Source organism: Dermacentor silvarum, chromosome 4 (genome assembly GCF_013339745.2).
Source record: "Dermacentor silvarum isolate Dsil-2018 chromosome 4, BIME_Dsil_1.4, whole genome shotgun sequence".
Lineage (NCBI taxonomy): Eukaryota > Metazoa > Arthropoda > Arachnida > Ixodida > Ixodidae > Dermacentor > Dermacentor silvarum.
In genome coordinates this window covers 181,040,879-181,061,360 of record NC_051157.2, presented here as the reverse complement: position 1 = coordinate 181,061,360, position 20,482 = coordinate 181,040,879, and the positions used below count along the sequence as shown (strand labels likewise).

The window sequence follows — 20,482 nt, the reverse complement described above, 5'->3', positions numbered from 1 at the left end:
AGTGATTTATGTGCGCCTCGCCATGTGTCCTCGTTAGTATAGTGGCCAGTATCCCCGCCTGTCACGCGGGAGACCGGGGTTTGATTGCCCGAGGGGGCTTTGTTTTCCTTTTTTCAAGCGAAGCTTGTATACGCTAGCCTGCGCCGGTGATGTAATGCTAAAACTACTACGGCTCATACCCGCATTATGCGGGTATGAGCCAGGGCAACGCCTCCTCTAGAAAGATGCCTGCCGCGTGCGCCAAAAACCTTCTGCCTTTCCCCTTTTCCTCCTTTCCACTTGAGGTAGAAGCTAGCGATCATAGCGGTGATCGCTTGCAACACACATGCGCACACCACCGCATGGCCGCCGACGCCGCTACCGCCGTGACACCGCACCACACCAACCCCCTGCGGAGATAGGGTAGATGCTGGCGCCATCTCTTGACAACCGACCGCAACTCAAGGCGCGACGGCTACAATGGGTGAGCGAGCGACGCCGCAGGCATCTTTCTAGAGGAGACTTAGAAAGCGGCGAGGGTGAAGCAAAAAACACGGAAAATGTGGTGGCGCTGCCGTCGCCTTCTTCTGAAATTCCGGCCAATAAACGTTCGCTCCGGCTCTTTCGGCAGCGCCCATTGGCTGAGGCGAGCTCGCGGGCTGAGTAGCTGTCGTCTGCTCGACGCACCGTCGTTGTTGGGTCGTTTGCGTTCTTTCCGCCGCTCTTTTTCCATTTTATTTACAATAGATCGGTGGGGAATAATCTCAGTGTTACCGCCACCGAGTATTCGCCTGTCAATGCTCAATGCAGCTGCGGTAGGGTCTCCGACGCGACAAGCGTCCGGCCGGCGAGCAGGCCCGCTCATTCGGAAGAAAGTGACGGTGGCGCCACCTGGATTTTCAATAAAAAATGCCTCAGCGCAGAGCCCTCGTTGGACCCACTCCCCCAATCTAGTACACTCTACCAGAGCCTCAGTAGCAAGTTTTAGGTGCGAAGCACTTTATGCGCTCGGGCTTTCGGCTCATGACCTACTGGAACTCCAGACCTGCACAGATATCAGGCTTCTATGCCGCTTGCGCCCACTTTCGTTCAACCAGTGGCCATAGGTGGCGCCTTTATAACCTGTTCGTCTGCTACTCGACGGGCGGCGTTCGAATGTGTGCGCCTGCTCTTCTGTAGCGGACTGCTAGCATATGTGACAATTTCTTGCGAAGACAACAGCTAGTATGTCAAAATTGCTTAAGTGCACTGATTGTAGTGCTATGTAACAACACGTAAAATAGCACACGAATTCTTTCTAAGTTTGCCATTATGCGAAAATTTCGCGCCACTCCACACAAGAAAAAAAAAACTAACTGAACGAGTGATTGTTGTATTTGTTCAGCTCGTCAAATATGCATCGCAAAGCTTTTATGAAACTGAAAACTGATGCTAGAGTCCTTGCTTTGTTCTGATTTACATGATGGCACACAGCAGTATATCATAATGTGATCGTTTACGTTATTCCATCTGTAATTAACTCAAGCAAGCTGCATGTAGCCAAGGCTGAAGTTGCATGCCTTCTGCAGCGTCTGCTGATTCACGCAGTTTGTGTGTGGTCTACGTATACATATCGTCTGCGTGATTCTTTTAAATTTCCTTGTTCATATCAATATATCAAGTTCTTTATTATTGTATTTCAATATTACTCCATTGTACTATGTTTTATCCCATGAATCTTCTGGTAATCAGATTTTTCCCCCTACTGCGAAGGCAACGGGAGGAAATGTTATCGTCTGCCGGCTGTACTCGTTTCCTATCTTGCACCGCTCTTCCTACTGTATCTCGTGATTGAAATGAAAAGCAATCATTCTCAATTTTTTTCTTTTGTCTTTTCATGAATTTACGCGTTTACAAACCATGTAAACGATCCGTGGCTGCCGAAATAGCGGCACGAGCGCTGGAACAGATCGCAGAAGCAGACGACAGCGAACAGGTTATAACTAGCGCCACTCTGCTCGTACGTTCTATCCCTAGCGGCAAAAGGGGTGAACTAGACCAGGCGTGCTGGAGCAGGGAGATCTGTGCAGGTCTGGAGTTCAGTAGGTCGTGTTTCGGTGTCTGCTGTCGTCGTCGTCACGGTAAGCACGCGGCACCGAGCGTCCCGCGTGCCGAGCACTCCCGCGTTCGTCGTCGTCTTCCACAGCTGTCAGCGTTGCCGCTCATCATTCTAGCATAGAATTTCACTACTCTTCTGTCGTCGTAATGGGGAGGCCGTGTTTATGGGGTTATGTGCCATCGCTTATGACTGCATTAGCGGTGCTTCACTGCATGCTTCGCACCTCCGAGTTTCACGTCAGTGGAGCTGCATTTCGCTCAATGGGTCATTTGACACGCATGAAATTTAAAAAGTAGTAGTTTAATGATTTGAAAATGTAGAGAGGTCGGCCGGAAAATGGAGCATCTGGCCTACTACTCTACGTAAGGGAATTCACCGCTCAAACCGAGCCTACGATTTAACTCGTGCTAACTGTAATAACTAATCGGCCTGCAGATGCTTTCAGAATGAACCAGTGAATGTCGTCCTGAGGACGTACCGAGGACGCCGTAAAAACTGCGACGACGTTTGTACCACTCGAGGACATCCTGAGGATGTTGAGTGTTGTCTGGACACTTGTGAGGCAATACAAGCTTGGCTTGAAAAGATAGAAACGTCCCTAATCCTTTGGTGTTTGCTAGTGGCACTCGCACATCGGCGTTGGCGGACCGTGGTGTGTTGTTTGGGTTACCCTTGTGTTTTCCTTGTGTAAACTGAGTTATTAAAGTGAAGCTTACGAAGTGAAGCTTACGACACTAGGCACAGAGAATGCTGGTGAATTCTTGATGTAAACGACGTGAACTACACTAGGCCCGGCGTCCTCGTCGTCGGAAACTCGACGGTACACAAAACTTCGCCCGGCGTCCTCGTCGTCGGAAACTCGACGGTACACAAAACTTCGCCCGGCGACCTCGTCGTCGTCTGCTTCCATGGCGAATGGAACTGGCGGGAAACCACCACGCACATAGAGCCGAACGGTCAAACTACCGAGCTTTGGTGTATGGCAATTAGCGATTTCTAATTGTTTTCTTATCATTCCTGTCACTAAACTAACTCAATTTTTAAGTAAACTTAAGCTCTGATGTCATATCTATCAACATTAAGTAGAACCATCGATATCGATTACAGTATTTATTTTGAATTTAGAAACATTTTTTCAAGTCGGTGGCCGAACGGAAGTTGCTGCTTAAGAAACAAGAGTGTCACTCGCTGCTCGTGCCGCTAAAAAGTTGTTGAAAAGTTATTAAAATGCTATTCATCAACGTCAACAAATGGCATTAAAAGCATGTTGCGGTATTGTTGAAACACCATTGATGAAGTTGTTGACAAGTGTTGATAATCAACCCACAACATTTTGTCGAAAATCATTGAGGCATTTCAATTTGCGAAATCATTTGTGTATTGTTGAAACCATGTTGTATTTCAATATTGAAAGCCCATTGAGGCATTGTTGAAGATGTGTTAAGTCTTAACATTGAAAGCCCATTAAAACATTGTTGGAATGTGTTGCGTGTCAATATTGAAAGTCCATTGAAATATTGTTGGAGCTATACTGAACGCCAACATTCAAAGGATCTTGAAAGCCCACTGAATTATGCCCCGAATGTACAGGGTGTTTCACTTAACTTGGGCCAAACTTAAAAAAAAAATAAAAAATCAGAGCCCTTCCTTTGTCGAGAAAATGGGGGTAAGCGAAGCTTGTGGCAAGACGACGCTGTCGCAGGCATTCTGCTTAGTTTGCCCTAAACTCAGGGCCAGCGGCTCGTCGCTGGCGTTTGGCCTGAACATTGCACTCCCCCACCTTGGGGTCTGATGATGTGTGGTGTTTTATGGCGCAAGGGCCAGTTATGGCCAAAGAGCGCCATGCCAGTGTTTGTGAGTGTGCAGTGGAGCGATGAATTCTGAGAAGTAGATGAAGTGTGGCTGTAAAGGGGCCTAAAAATAATCGCTGTAAAATGCGTAAAATATATATGCACTAAAATCATGGCAATGACTAATGACGTGTACTATGAAATGGTGAATGCATTGAGAAAGAATGACACGATGTTTAAAATATTTAAGATGTAGTAATTGGAAAGAAGCACTACTGCCTAAACAGAGCCCTTGAACCACAAGGGCCTGGAGGCATGTGCTTATACAAAACTACTATCACAGCAGCATCCTCTGGAGGGAGGATGCGCTATGAATTTATTGGGCTTATAACATGCAGTACCACATCGTTTAAGAAAGCGAGGACTGCTTTGGTGCTAAACAGCGGTTCCTCACCAAGAAACATACTGGGATGCAGAGGGACATGATAGCGGTAAGCTAAAGGGAAATGTTTTTTTCTATCTGCTTCGGCATCCCGACACTCCAGGAGAACGTGGAGGACGGTTAGCCTCTCACCACATCTACCACAGGTTGGTGGTTCATCCCCGGTCAACAAAAAACTATGGGTGCCAAATGTATGACCTATTCTGAGACGACAGAATAGGACATCAGTTCGTCGTGTTTTCGCAACGGGGGGCCAGAAACCTAACTGTGGCTTAATCAAGTGAAGCTTATTATTTGTTTCTGCATCCCACAGACGTTGCCAATGGCTTCGCAATTTCTTACGCAAGAAATGTTTCAAATCTGTTGCAGAAACAGTAGCTGTAGGTTTGGTAGCGTGCGTTGTTATTGATGTAGCCATTTGGTCAGCTAGCACATTACCCTCAATGCTTCTATGGCCAGGCACCCAACATATAATGATATGCTGGTTAGATACATACGCTCTACACAGTACGGAATAGAGCTCAATGAGAATAGGATTTTTCTGTTTACAGGGTGACTTTAAAGTGTTTACAACACTTAGAGAGTCTGTAAATATGACTGATTTTTGAAGTTTAGATTTCCTTATATGCCTCACAGCTGACAATAGTGCGTAAGCCTCAGCCGTAAAGATACTTGCTTCCGGGTGGAGTACACCGGATTCCGAGAAGGATGGGCCGACGGCTGCATACGACACCTCGTCACGTGACTTAGAAGCGTCTGTATAAAACTCTGTGCATGTGTATTTGGACTGGAGTTCAAGGAAATGCATTTTGATATGTGCCTCTGGTGCGTGCTTAGTGACCTCCACGAATGATGTGTCACACTCTATGAGCTGCCACTGCCACGGCGGTAACAGTTTCGCTGGAGCCATAAGAAAGTGTTCAAGCAACGGAACACCCATTTCCTCACTAAGATTCCGCACACGCAAAGAGAAAGGTTTTCTCGATGCCGGTCGATTTTGGAAGAGTGTGGCAGTGGTCATGTCGTTTATGGTTGAATAAGAGGGATGTTCAATGTTCGCGTGTACTCTAAGAAAATATGTAAAACTATTATATGAACGCTGCAGATGAAGTGACCACTGATTCGACTCTACGTAGAGGCTGTGGATCGGACTTGTTCGGAAAGCACCAGTCGCGAGGCGGATGCCCAGATGGTGAACGGGGTCTAGAATTTTTAATGCACTTGGCGTTGCGGAATTATAAATTATAGCTCCGTAATCAAGGCGTGAGCGGACAAGACTGTTGTACAAGTTCAGTAGGCATTTTCGGTCACTACCCCATGTTGCGCGCGACAAAATTTTTAAAAGGTTCATCGTCTTCAGACACCTTGCCTTCAAATATTTAAGATGGGGGATAAAGGTAAGCTTCGAGTCTAGAATTATTCCCAGGAATTTATGCTCACTGCTCACGGATAGTTCCTCTTGATTAATCGTGAGATTTGGCACTGGTGTCATACCTCTTTTGTTTGAGAAAAGTATGCACGTACTTTTCTTTGCATTTATTTTAAATCCATTTACATCAGCCCATTTAGACAGTTTGTTTAATCCAAGCTGTACCTGTCGTTCGCAGATAGCAATGTTGCATGATTTGAAACCTATCTGTACGTCATCGACATACACAGAATAAAACATGCTGTGTGGAATGACTGTATGCAGGGAGTTCATTTTTACAATGAAAAGTGTGCAACTAAGTACACCCCCTTGCGGCACACCAGCCTCCTGGGTGAATGTTCTAGACAAAGCATTGCCCACTCTTACGCGAAACGTGCGGTTAGACAAGTAGCTTTCGACTGTGTTAAACATATTACCGCGGACCCCCATCGCAGAGAGATCTCGCAGAATCCCGAAGCGCCATGTCGTGTCGTACGCTTTCTCTAAATCTATAAATACAGAAAGTAAAAACTGTTTATGAATAAACGCATCTCTGATGTTTGCCTCGATGCGAACAAGGTGGTCTATTGTCGACCTACCTTCTCGGAATCCACACTGGAAGGGGTCTAGTATTTTGTTATTTTCTAGGAAACTAATTAAACGCCGGTTTATCATTTTTTCATACAGCTTGCACAGGCAGCTTGTTAGAGCTATTGGCCTGTAGCTGCTGGCTAAGGACGGGTCTTTGCCTTGTTTAAGTACCGGGATGACTATGGCTTCTTTCCATGAGGACGGCATACAGCCAGCCGTCCACATGACATTAAAAATAAACAGGAGTGTTGTCAGTGTTTCGGGGTGTAAGTACCTAATCATTTCGTACATGATACGATCGCCACCTGGCGCCGAGTTGTTACAACAAGCGAGAGATGCTTTAAGTTCGGCTAAGCTAAATGGTTGATTGTAAGCCTCACTCGAAGAACCTTTGCGGTTAAGAGGCTGCCGCTCTTCGCGTTCTTTGAACTTCAGGAAAGTGTCTGTATAATGCGATTCACTTGATACATATTGAAAGTGTTCACCTAGACAATCCGCCTGGTCTTCCAGGCTATCACCTTGGCTACTTACTAAGGGTAGAGGATGTGACTCCCGGCCTATTAGTTTATTTACCCTGTTCCAGACTTTTGTTTCGTCGGTGTATGAATTTATACTGGAAATGTACCTTTCCCAACTCTCTCTCTTTGCACGTCGACGCGTTCTTCGGCCCTGTGACTTTGCTTGTTTAAAATTTATCAGGTTTTCAGCTGTTGGGGAGTTGCGAAACAATCCCCAGGCTTTGTTTTGCTTTTTACGCGCTTTCTGGCATTCATCATTCCACCAAGGCAGGCGACGTTTATTAGCTAGTCCATTAGTTTGTTGTATGCACCTTTCAGCAGCGTCAATGATAAAACCTGTTATATACGCCACAGCATCGTCTATGTTAAAAGAGGCAATGTCATCACGGCTTAAATATGTTATTTGTCGGAAAAGTTCCCAGTTAGCCGAGTCAACCTTCCATCGGGGAACGTGTGGCGAGCATCTATCATGTTCTGTTAAGCCTAGCATAATTGGGAAGTGGTCGCTCCCAAAGGGGTTCTTGAGAACAGACCACTCCAGGTATGGCATTAGTGTACTCGATGCTATACTTAAGTCAATGGATGAATATGTGTTATGTGTAATGCTGTAATACGTAGGCTCTTTCTTGTTAAGTAATGATGCGCCTGAAGAAAACAGAAAATTTTCAATCAGGCAACCTCTCGCATCGCAACGTGAGTCTCCCCACAAAGTGTTATGTGCGTTGAAATCTCCGACAACTATGTATGGCTCCGGAAGTTCATTTATGTAGTTTTGGAATTCGGTTTTATGTAGTTGATAATTGGGAGGGATGTATATAGAGCTGACAGTGACCAGCTTGTCAAACAACACCCCTCGGACAGCAACTGCCTCTAGGGGCGTATGAAGTTTTAGTTCCCGGCAGGCAACACCTCTGTCGACTACAATAGCCACACCACCGGAAGACACGACTGTGTCATCGCGGTCCTTACGAAAAATGGCGTATTGTCGGAGAAAATCTGTTTGCGTGTGTTTGAGGTGTGTTTCTTGGACACACAGCACCTTTGGATTATACTTATGTAGGAGTTCTTTGATGTCATCGAGATTGTGGAGGAGTCCTCGGACATTCCACTGTAATATTTGTGTATCCATGTTGAATGTGGGTTTTGTGCTGTGTGTTAAGAAAGAGGAATTACTTCACAGAGCCCTTTCCGGGCGCCGTGATGCGGTGTTTTTCTTGTTTGGAGCGATCGCGAGACTCTCGCGGCTCCTTAGGCGCAAGTGGCGCCGTCTGGCTGGTTGTTGTGTCCATGGCCTCTTGTGAGGCGCTGGATTCGCGCTCTTGCGAGCGGTTGGTTTGACGAGAAGGCCTCGCCTCGAGAGACGAGGCCCTCGAGGCCACCAGCCCGGAGGTCGATGGCCCCTTCTTGTGAGTTGGCGGAGCAGCGCTAGCTGCAGCCGCCGGGGAGGCGGATGGCGTCACTGCCGGCTCACTGTGCGCGGGCCGGACAGCCGCCGGAAGCCGTTGCGACGCTGCCCCTTGACGCGCCACTTCGGCAAATGTGTTCTTTGGCAGGTAGGATACCCGCCTGCGTGCCTCCTTGAACGTTAGATTTTCCTTTACTTTAATCGTTACAATTTCTTTTTCTTTTTTCCAGGATGGGCACGACCGCGAGTATGCGGCGTGCTCCCCATCACAGTTCACACAATGTAGCGAGTTTTCACAAGACTCAGATGAGTGTTCATGAGCACTGCATTTCGCGCATGTTTGCCGGCCTCGGCAGTTCTGAGAACTGTGGCCGAATCGCTGGCATTTAAAGCATCTGAGAGGATTTGGAACGTATGGCCTGACACGAAGTTTGATGTATCCGGCCTCGATGGACTCGGGCAGGACACTTGAGCCGAAAGTGAGCACCAGGTGCTTAGTCTTGATTTCTTTCCCGTCGCGCCTCATCTTAATTCTTTTAACGTTTATTACATTCTGCTCACTGAAGCCCTCCAAGAGTTCAGCCTCGGTTAGCTCCATTAAATCATCATCTGAAACAACGCCGCGCGTGGTGTTCATAGTACGGTGTGGTGTCAGTGTTATTGGGATGTCCCCAAATGACACTAACTTCGGCAGTTTTTCGTATTGTATCTGATCGCGGAGCTCTAGAAGCAGATCACCGCTTGCCATTTTTGATGCTTTGTAACCTCGGCCAAGAACTTCAGTCAGAGACTTCGAGACAAGGAAGGGTGAGATCATTTTCACTGTCTTTTCAGGCTTATCAGAATGGATGACGTGAAATCGTGGAAAGTTTTGTGCTCTGTTGCCAAAAAATTGAAATACATCTTCGGTGCGCCCTCGTTTTTGAGGGCGATCAGGGAGTTTAGGGAAGGCACTGTCCATGAGTATAGCTGGGATTTTCGGCAGCGATGCCAACCACCCACCAAGGAGCCCAACGCGGGGACGTGACAGGAGTTCCTGTAATCGGAATCCTGCCAACGCCAGTTGTACATCACTGCTATAACCAAATACAGCATAACCAAGACTGGCTAGCCACACAAGGTGAACCCTTGCTGCCCAGAAATTTGGAAGTGAAGAGAAGATAATAGGAGACAGGAAAGAAGAGACAGTGAAAGAGAAAGAAAAAGTGTTGAGAGGGGGACAGGAAAAGGCGACTGCCGATTTCCTCCAGGTGGGTCAGTCTGGAGGTGCCGTCTATGTGAAGCAGAGGCCGAAGAGGTGTGTTGCCTCCACCGGGGGGCCTTAGAGGTCCGAACACCCGGCATCGGCTCAACCCCCAGGATCCCCCTTTCCCCAGACACGGCTAAGCCGCGCACGGCTACACGCGGGAGGGTCCAACCCTCATGTGCTCGGGTACGTGGTGTCGCAACACACCAAACGCCTGCTGACGCAGACGCCCCTGCGGGGCCACCTTGGGGTCTGCGGCTCTTCGGCGACGTCTCGCCTGGTCTTCGGAAGCACTCACGCTAGAATTGGACGACAAGCTTCACTTACCCCGATTTTCTCGACAGGGGAAGGGCTGGTGATTTTGTACTTGGGTGTCCCATGTGTGACAAGGGTAGTTCAAGGGCGTGTTACAGGTCCCCGAGCCCACAGGGGCATGTGCCATTGAGCTTGGACCCTTTCTGCACTATCACCAGGATCGGCCCACTTCATCTGCCCCTGTATCTGCCTTTTGAACGTCGCTATTGAAAATGACAAATAAAACTTCAGTGTACCAGAAGTTACAGCTTGAGTGATATTGTGAAGAAACATTAAGAAGAACTCGGAAGCAATATTGTTTTTTGTAATTTGTTTGGAGAGTAACTAGCGTATGTAACGCAGTCCTATACAAAGGGGTGAGGGCCGGAGACCACATTTTTTAAAGTTTTGACTGGTTGCCCGGATGATCTCGTTTTGTTCTCGCAACTTGTCATAGTGGTTTTTGATGTGTGGCAAAGCCAGTGTCAAGCAGACACCATTTACTATTCTGTTTGCTCATCTGTTTTGTTTATTTCAAGTACGATGTATGGCATGTACGGTACGTTATATTGCACTCTACGTTCATACCACAGTTGTACGCATGCCTATGGGTGAATAAATTTCCTTGTCAACTTGCCGGCATGTTCTCTTTTTGAGTGCACGGATAACAGCCCTGGCTTTTGGCTCAAGGTCACTTGAAGGTCGCCGACAATGGGAGCTAAAAACATTTTATGCTTAAAACAATAGGCGACTTCAATCTTCGACTTGGGTGTCTCTTGGTGGCACTCGCACCTCGGCGTTGGTGTTCTATGCTTTGGTCTGCGGTAATTAGTGATTCTAATTCTAATTATTCCAGACACTTAAGTAACTCAACTTTAACCAAGCTTATGCTTTGATATTACATCTATAATGAAACCCATGAATTTTGCACTGCACTATTTTTTTCTTATTTTCCCGATTTATTTTTAATCTCGTCTCAGCTAATTAGTTATAATTATTCCAGACACTTCAGCAACTCAGCTTGTAACTAAACTTATGCTTTGATATCATATCTATAATGAAACCCATGAATTCTGTACTGTACTATATTTTTCTATTTTTCTGATTTACTTGGATTTCGTCCCCGTCTCAGCTAATTAACTCTAATAATTCCAGACTCAACTCGTAACTAAACTTGAGCTCTGATGTCGTATCTATAAAGAAATCCATGAATTTAGTACTGTACCACTTTTTCTTTCTTTTTTTCTGATTTATTTTGAATTTCGTCCCTGGTCGTCTCGGGAGGTGAACCGGAAGTGCTGTGCAAAAAACAAGAATGTCACTCGATGCTCGTGCCACTAAAAACTCCCGATACAGCTTTCCGTTGCTCAATACGTGCTACATAAAAGTGATTTCTTTTCTTCCCTTCCTTTTCATTTATTTATCTAGTTGTTTAAAATAAACACCTAATACTACTACTTGTAGCTATAGGGCGCTCACACGCAAGCGTTCTTACCTATACATCTGTTTTGCATAGCACGTTACCGAGCGTAGACTCGCTTTTGTGCAGATAAATTACAAGTACAATTCAGGCTCGAAAACGTACCTAGCGATTTCAAGCCGCTTATCCATGCATTTACCCGTAACAGCCATTCGGATAAGTTTTCTGTTGGGCGTCTAAATGTGTACGGATGATAAATCTCGTGTAGAAGTTACTTTTGTTTTAAATAGAAAGAGCAGAACGACTTTTTTTTAAATTGCTGGTCATGAATAATAGATGTCCAATGAAATTTCAGTCATAAAGTTCGGCAGATATATGTTGACGTCTCTTTGAGGTGAGCGTCCCGTGAATTCGAAAAACTTAGGGCGTTTTCGCAGTCCTCACGATCGACTTGTTCACCAGACCTTGGGCGGAGAGTTTTCAGCTTCCGTCGCTGCTAGAGAATGTGCTCCACACGAGCCACATGTTCCTGTGTTCACGCTTTCTTTTTGAACAGAGGAAATGCTTCGTCTGCCGTTGCAGCTAAATGAGCTGCAGAGGCTCAGTGTCACTGCCGAGAGGACCTGTCGTTCAGAGTCAAATTCGTTGTCACAATATATCGCGAATTCAAAACACCTAAACAGCTCCACTCAAAATTCGCATTAGGGAGTAGCATAATCATCGGTGAACTTTTTATTGTCTATATCTTAAAAATTTAATGTGGTCTCCTCAAAAATTTCACAATGTTTGGGTTCCGAAACTTATAAATGTAAACAGTTTTATTCTATTGTTGTACATGAAGAAAGCTCATATAAAAGCAGCTCATATAAAAGCTGAGAATATATATTATCAATGCTTAGCACTTTCCCTCTGACCAATATGTAGTGTGCTACTGACATTTAAGCAGCATTTCAACAGCAAGAAAAGGTATCGTTTCCCCTGTTATGAGCAGTCAGTTAAAGCAAGCAGTTCACGCAGGCACCATATTTTGCTAATACAATTCGATTGGGAATACCAGATTGTGCCTCAACGCTTTCCTCGGACTTTCTTATTCTGGTCGAATAATCTAGTTTTAAATGGCTCCTATTAGCATGCTCTAACATTGGTCTAATACAGGTTAAGTACATGACTAGCTTAATAGACTGGGATGCTTGTTTTAATTTCCAGTAAAGGAACCTTGACATCTGCTTCTGTTGCATATGTTTTTTGTAACGTGGGTTTTTCAACCGCACTGATAATGTGCTGAAGCAGGTAGAAGCACACGTATGTCAATGAGATTGGCCAATAGTTAGAATAGCTTCCTACTTTACGTTTGGCACTGCGAATAGCGCTCTATTTTGTTATTAAACAAACAAATGTGCTCCTAACAACGTATTTAATGTTTGCCGTGGAGATACGCCGCCGGGCTACATACAGCGCAAACGCAATATGCTAACAGCACAAGACACAGGACGAGAAAGTAGATGATGCCCATGTCTGCTAGAATGCTATGATGTTATGTACACAAGTGACTGCAGCTCCCAAAAAATGTGTGGTGTCCGCTTTTATGCCTTTCGCAATATTCAGAGAGGACTTCTATACATAATTACAGCACACGCGCCACGATGAATGAACAAGGTTAGCACTAAGAAGTTCACAACACAAATTCCGTAGCACTTTTAGTAATCACAAACAGATCATTTGCGGCTTCCTACAGGGGCAGACGTGAGCTTTCGAGTTGGTGCTTGCTGTTAAGTTTGGTGCAAGAATATGGCTAGGAGCAACACTGAACATGCACACCAGTACCAACAACCATTTGACGAAACATGATCTCTTCACCATACACGATCTGTAGGCGTTAATGGATGACAGACACACACTAGTCCCACGTGCCCATTCATACTGAATAACAGCACGCACTTCCATTCGTGACCACGTTGTCAATACACATCTATCTTACATCGTGAATTGTACTCGAATAATCTCAGGCCCGCCGGTCTGCTGCTACTCTCTGCTGGCGCTCCTTCCGTTGTTAAACCAGCAACGGGCGTGGATTCTTATGGCGATTGTTTGTTTCCCCTGGTGTACCATGTTCTCTTTCAAAAAAAAAAAATGACGAAACACTTTTGGAACGTCCCTCACACTTTGCTGCAACATGGGATGTGCACCGCCCGCGTCTACATTGCTGGTCATCGCACTTCCGTAGAATTTGCCGTCATCGAGAAGTGCTCCCACGACCTTATCCTCGGCTTATATTTTTTGTCCACCCATTCTGCCCTCATCGATTGTGCGACCGGTGCTCTTCAGCTTGAGCTGCCCCATCCTCCCGAAAGTCCAGCCGACATAACGCCTCGCTTACGCTCCTGCCACCACGTTCGTTTGCCACCTCAAGCTGCTACATACGTTACTTTGACGTCTTTACGCGACATTCCCGATGGCGACTACGTCTTGTCTCCGATTATCGACGTCCTGTTAGCCCGCGATGTCGCCCTGGCTCACACCGTTGTTTCTGTTGCCGACAATACGGTGGTCGTGCCGCTTCTCAACGTCAGCCTGTTGACTCAGGTTATCCCGCAAGGCATGGCGCTGGCCACCATTTCCTCGCTTGACCCCTGCAAGATTGCCACTTTGGGTGCCGATGTTTCGCTGCCTTCTTGCGCCGCCAACGTCGCGCCTTCGTCTCTCGACGACATTAACAAGATGATTGCTCCCGACCTGACCCAGGCGCAAGCCCAAGATCTCTACCGGGTCCTGGCATCCTATCGTGACATCTTTGATTTCGACGGCCGCCCTCTAGAGCAAACATCTGTTGTGGCTCATCGAATCAACACTGGTAAAGCCACTCCTATACGCCGACATCCATATCGCGTATTGCATCACAAACGTCAAGTCATCCAGAACGAGGTCGACAAAATGATTACAAAAGACGTCATAGAACCTTCATCGAGCCCGTGGGCCTCCCCTGTCATTCTCGTGAAAAAGAAGGACGGCAGCTGGCGTTTCTGCATTGATTATCAGAACTTGAACAAAGTCGCTCATAAAGACGTCTACCCTTTGCCTCGTATCGATGACGCCCTCGACTGCTTTGACGGAGGAAAAATTCTGCTGAAGAAAATTTTCTTGAGGTATCACTGAAAATTTTATGTAAGCATCAGAGAGACATTGCAAATATTTGTGCCAATTTTCATCACAATCCATGTACAAATAAGGAAGTTCATTTCGAAAGCCACGTCCCCCCTTAAATGTCTCATATAAACACTGAATGCAGGAACGTTAAGACGATTATAAAGCTGAGTTGGATAAATGCTATCTTATTGTGAGCGGAGGTTTTGCAAGCCAGACGGTAATGACTTACAGCAATGTCGCCTGAGCATTCCCACACTAGTTTCTTGTAATGTTTCCCTTACTCGAGTTTACTTATTTGTCTGATTAACACCATTCACTCAGGTATAAATAGTTGGTTGTTAATGAGCAAGGATTATGCAGCATTCTAAATAGAACTAAGGAATGAACCTAGTGTGTTTTAAAAACACTGTCTGTGCAAGATGCCCCAAACAATAAAAAATCAATAAATAAAAAAAGTTTGAAATCTGTGATGTCACACTGCCAAATAAATGTAAACGAAGTCTCTGCCCACCTACACTAGTTGAGTGTTGCTCCTCTAATTTCCTTCTCTCTTTCCCTATCTCTCCCTGCCATCTGTGTTCTCCTTTCCCATTCCCCCCGGTAAAGGGTAGCCAACTGGACGCTATTCTGGTTAACCTCTCTGCCTTCTGCTTTTCTCTGTCCTCCCTCTTCTCCCCTCTTATTTATCGGAGCAAAATTGTGGAATGGCACAAGATTTGCAGCCACTGCTAGACTGCAAGAACTTGGGACTGTGACACAGAGTATGTCATGCAGGATGTGTCCCTGAAGATGAAACGTTAGCGATTACCCTTTCCATTCAAACATGTGTTGTAAATTCAGAAGCTGTCCTTTGGCAACTACTGTGCTGACCTGAATTCAATTAGATGCATTTAAGGGATGCTGTTAAATTATAGTGATTCATGGTATCATAATTTGTATTTAGGCTGTCTAAATGTTTATGAATATAAATTTACAAAAAATGCTAAATTTAAAAGAAATGGAGGTTGCAAACTTCATAGCAGGACTATGAGCCAACGCTGGCTGCAACACTTCCTGGAGCAGGAAACCCTGTAAGCATCCTCACCTTGGCCGATCCCTGCCTCTGGCCTCATCCTGCAGGTGTTGAACAAATGCCTCATACTGCCTCAGGGTGGCCTGCATTTACATACATTGCATTTTCCTCTGTCTCAACAGTCGACTTGGGTGTTGAGCAATAAATTCAGCAAAGCATTTTGTAAAGCACAAGCCATCGCAGACCTCGATTGTACACACTAAAACTCGGGAGCACTAATTTGAGCTCACTAGCTGGCACAAAATATGCACTCTTTACTATTCTAGGAAAAATTGTGATACATGGGAAAACATCACTTTTACAAACTTCACATAAACCAAAAGAAAAGAATGTTTAACTGAAACTCCACGTAACTGAAGCATATGAAAAACAGCCTTTTATCAAGAACCAAAACGTGCGTAAAATGGTCGAAAATCTGAAGCATTTATTGACCATTTGATTACAATTTCAGGGCACTTCCACATGTTACCAAGACAAATGGATACTCTGAGGATGTTATCACAACAAAATACAAATGCACCTACTCGCTCAATAAAATCTGCATTTCAATACCAAAAAATATTCTGCAGATTCTACAAAATTGTGATGAAATCTATGTGAAGTAAAGCAGTCTGTATTAAATCCTATACAACTAATGGGATGCATACAAATGTGTTCACTTTCACTCTACGCAGCGTGAGAACTCATGCAATGTTTATGTTTATCCACCACAAAGGTCACACCTTTAACCTCATGCAATTTTATTGTTTATGCACTACAGTTAAACCTCAATGTAACAGTCTTCAATTTAACGAAATTCTCGATATAACGAAGTATTCAACTTTTTATAGTTTCTTGTACATAGAACACTATGTATTTTAAAGTCTGAACCTTAATTTAATGAAGCAGTCAAACGAAAAATCGTCTGGCTAGGAAAGGTCTGTGGTGAAAGACGACGACGATGGCAGCTACATATGCGACACGACGCGGCAAATAAGAGAGCACGAGGGTTGGTGGCAGAGAAAAAGGAAGAAGAAGACACGAGCGAACGGGCAGCTGCGGCCACGAGGGCCGATCGAACGAGGGTCGAGGAAGCTTCGTGGAAGCAGTCCCGAGAGGGCTACCCGGGTGTATCGCTGGGCCGCCTCGTGAGGGGTCGCAAGCCACCGAACCGAGGTCCTGCCCGTGTCCCGTGCCTGGCCGGTTCCTGAGATCTGGCAGTTCCTGTGCTCTCGGGAGTCTGCTGCGTTCACAGTTCCGGTGTCAGAATCCTGAGCCACCAACCAAGCGGCTGTCGCCGCGTCACCGCCACTGCCTACCCAAGCCACCTCCGACGCATTCGGCGTGTCAAGGCCATCACGACCACACGTGAGCGACCACTGGGGGGCCGTATACCGCGACGCTCGGACTTTGCGCGTTAGTGGGCTAGGGACTGGAACTTTGTAGTCTGCCGCGTAGGGTTTCATACGCTAGCAAATACTAGGTGTTAGTGAATCTTACTTGTGTCTGTGTAAAATAATAGTGTGAATTATATGTGTGTCTGTGCAACCCGTCCCAATATCGCCTTCGAGTCTTTCCTCACCGCACCGCACGTCAACAAACGTGACGGTCCACCTTATCCCTTTACATTTCTGGCGTCCGCGAGACAGGACTAAGCTCTTTTCTTAACCATCATTAAGAGTTTCAGCTTGTTTATGTGCCGTGGCTGAGGAATGGACCCGGAAAAGTTAGTTTCACTTAGTGAGGAGCTTAGCATGCCTCTTGAGGAATTTCTGAATTGGTTTGAAAAAGAGTTAAGCTACGACAAAGCTGAACTAGCTGAGGATAGAGAAACGTTGCGTTCATTTAAGCATGCTAAAGATGTAGCGGGAGAGCTGCAGGCCCGTGAAGAAAGGTTAAATAAAACGGAGGATTTAGTGCGTGAGCTCCGGCTGCGATTGTTACAGCAGCATTCGGGCATGCTCGCTCCAGAAGAGCTAGGCAAGGCCGGAATAGTGGAGGCGAACGAGGAGGACGCGGTGCTCGGAAAACTGTCGACAGTTGGGCTGGTCAATTGCGGTATCAGCCGCTGTGACGTCGTCAACCAAGCTAATGAGCCATCAAGCGGTCAAGCGAAGCCCCATTGCTTCATATGCAACAAGCGAGGACACAAGCCGTCGGACTGCTGGTCTAGGACTAGCGGATCTAAAGCTGCGACGGGTTGGAAAGGGAAGAAGCCTGGCCTTGGTTCGGAAGGCATTACCAAAAACCCCAAGGACCGCAACGAGGCTTCGTGTTCTCTTTCTGAACGCCACCAACCAACCGAAGAAGATGGGCGGCAAGAACAGAGCACACATGCTGCAAACACTGAAGACCGCAGTTCTGAAAAGATTGGTTCAGGTGCGCAAAGCACCGTTGGGCCGAAACTACGAACAGAAGGAATGCCGACAGCAAAAGGGCGTCTAGAAGGCCAACTCGTAACTGTTTTGAGAGATACCGGTTGCGACACTGTCGTAGTAAAGCGCTCTCTTGTGCCAGCAAACAAGTTTACTGGGGAAACGCGCACTGTCTATTTATTAGATAGTTCGGCACGATACCTTCCCGAAGCTGAAGTCCAAGTTGACTGTCCGTTCTTTAGAGGCACTGTGCGTGCCATATGCATGGAGCGTCCATTGTATGATGTTGTTCTGGGCAATGTTAACGGTGCTTGCCCCTCTCTCGAGTTTCCTATCCAGCAGCACCACTACAGACGACAGCGACTCTCAAAATATGGTAGATAGAATGACACTTGTAACATCTTTGATGTTTTTGAGAACTGGCATTAATTTTATCTATTTCAGCAGAAGATGTCAGCCTAAGCAAATCAATAAATTTCAAGAAATGATTACATTCAAAAAGAATATTTGGCATGAGAGACTACTGAATTATTTTACCTGCATCTCCCTTTAAACATCTCCATAATGTGTGCAATCTGCATAGTTTTGAAGCCAGCAAATTCTCAGAGGGAATGGCAGTACCATATATCTATGCCTGCAGTCTGCAGATTCACTCTAGGATGGGAGTGAGAGGGCCACCCAGAGAGTCAATACATGTAAAATGCATGCACGTGGACTGCATGCTTCAGGCCCCTGGCCTAACCTACTGACCTGCTGCAGTGATTTCAGCTCAGCCAGCGTGGTGCTCAGTTGTTGCTTGTAACGCCTCTGCAACTCCTGGGACGATGCTATTGTCCTTTCATAAATCTTAGCCTTCAGCTTCTCGTTCTCTGCAAGTGGCATCATGCACAAAACACAGAGGTCTTTCAAGGCACTTCAATAGGAGGAAAATCCTACACCATCACAGCACACAAAAGTTATCTATAGATGACGCACTCAGCCATTAGCCAAAAAGAGGTATGAAACCAAACGTGTAATAAATTGTCAAGGCAGTTTGGAGAAAAATGTTTCAGCTTCATAATAACTGCGCTGAGTACAACAAAAATGCTGGAACGAAATGCTTAAACGTCACCCTGCGCAAAGCAAGGCAGGAGGTGCGCATTGAGGCACCCTAATGCTCACTAGGGTGCCTGAATGCTCTCGTCCTCTACTCTACTTGATGCATGGTGAGGACATCCTTTGAAAGGGCACTTGCCACCTTGACTTGTTTGGCTCAGCAGTCTCTGCCAATACCGTGCCCTGTTCACTCTGTGACAATTTGCTCGGAAGCAGACATCCTTTGAAGGGGAACTTACCACCTTAACTTGTTTGACTCAGCAGTCCCTGCCAATACCATGCTCTGTCCAAACGGTGACAATGTGCCTAGAAGGAGCTGCAGTTGCATGGCCAGTCTTTTTCCAGCAACATGCATGGCTGCCGTGCAAACTATTCTAGAAATGGTTGGAAGCTGTACCATTTTCCAACAGATCCCAAAAGACCATTACAGTGGATCGTCAAAATTAATCTTGACAAGAAGCAGCCCACCAAGTCGTCATCCGTACGCAGTGTAAATACACAAACCTTCTTTTTCTTTGCAAAACATTACTGTGCGACCTAGAGTTTCACGCTATACTATTACCTAGAGCAGTGGCGCACCAACAGGGGGAAGGGGGGGGGAGTTCTACCCCCCCACACCCCCACGCGTCCTGCCCCACCAGTCCAACGTGTACCTTCAGTGCTCCGTTCACATTGTCATTACAATTCATGACCTGGCTTGAGGTAGCATTTTCCAGATTAACAAAAACACTATCATTGTCTTGTATTTATTCATTCACTCTTAAATTCAAGGAGGGCCAACCACGTGATCGATGGCTTTGCGTTGAATTCCACTGAAGCAGCACTAGGCAGAAAAAAGATGCAATTTTCGCCTCTACAGGCAAAAATTCCCCCCCCCCCCCCACCACACACACACACATAAAAATTCAACCCCCCCTGGCAGAGATCCTGGGTGCGCGACTGACCTAGAGGGAATGCTGCACTGTTGTACGCATGGGAATGACGAAATACGAGGTGCTACCCAAAAGTTCCAGGACTTTGAAAAGCACGGGCACTGAGTGTGGTACACATTTCCAAGGTAGAATGTGTACCACAACAAAGTAGTCCCCAACTCCAGGGAACTACTTTGAATCACTCGCCTTGTGGATCAGTGTGCTGAACGACTTGCATCTAAGAGGTATTGTTTTAAAAAGTGTTGTTTTGCAATGCAATGTTTCACTGATTTGGCACATTTCTTAGCAACCAATATAGCAGACTTCAAGGGGCAAAGGATTTGCATCACGCTTTGCTTTAAACTTGGCAAAACTGCGGCAGAAACTCATCGTATGCTAAAGGACGCTTTTGGAGTCGACGCCATGAGCCAAAGTAGGATGTCTTTATAGCATAAACCCTTCAAAGAGGGTCGAATGTGTATTGATGACGACAAACGTTCTGGACGCCCATCAACGAGCACAATCCTGGATACGATAGCGGAAGTTCGTAAGGCTATCCTTAAAAATCGCAGGCTAACTATAAAGGATGTCTGCGACATTGTACGACAATCGTACGGCACAGTTCAAGAAATTTTGTCAGATGTTTTGAACATGAGGCGCATTTCTACAAATTTTTTTGTGCCAAGACTCCTCAGTGACGAACACTGTTTCTGTC

The 20,482-nt window shown here is 46.0% G+C and overlaps 1 protein-coding gene across 3 annotated transcripts in view; it reads right to left on the bottom strand.

Moving 5' to 3' along the window:
* LOC125944856 (uncharacterized) overlaps window positions 1–20,482 on the bottom strand; it is a 56,611-nt gene that overhangs the window by 16,601 nt on the left and 19,528 nt on the right. For 2 of the 3 annotated variants that reach the window (XR_007466557.1, XM_049666251.1), the window contains exons 4-5: window positions 18,512–18,630; window positions 15,420–15,490 (exon numbers count right to left, since the gene is read on the bottom strand). Coding sequence is in view for 2 of the 3 variants with exons in the window: in XM_049666251.1 (XP_049522208.1) it covers window positions 15,420–15,490; window positions 18,512–18,630 (190 nt within the window). In the remaining variant the exon portion in view is untranslated. Of the gene's footprint in view, window positions 1–15,419; window positions 15,491–18,066; window positions 18,631–20,482 lie in introns of those variants that run through there. The other variant, XM_049666250.1, reaches the window with a different exon arrangement.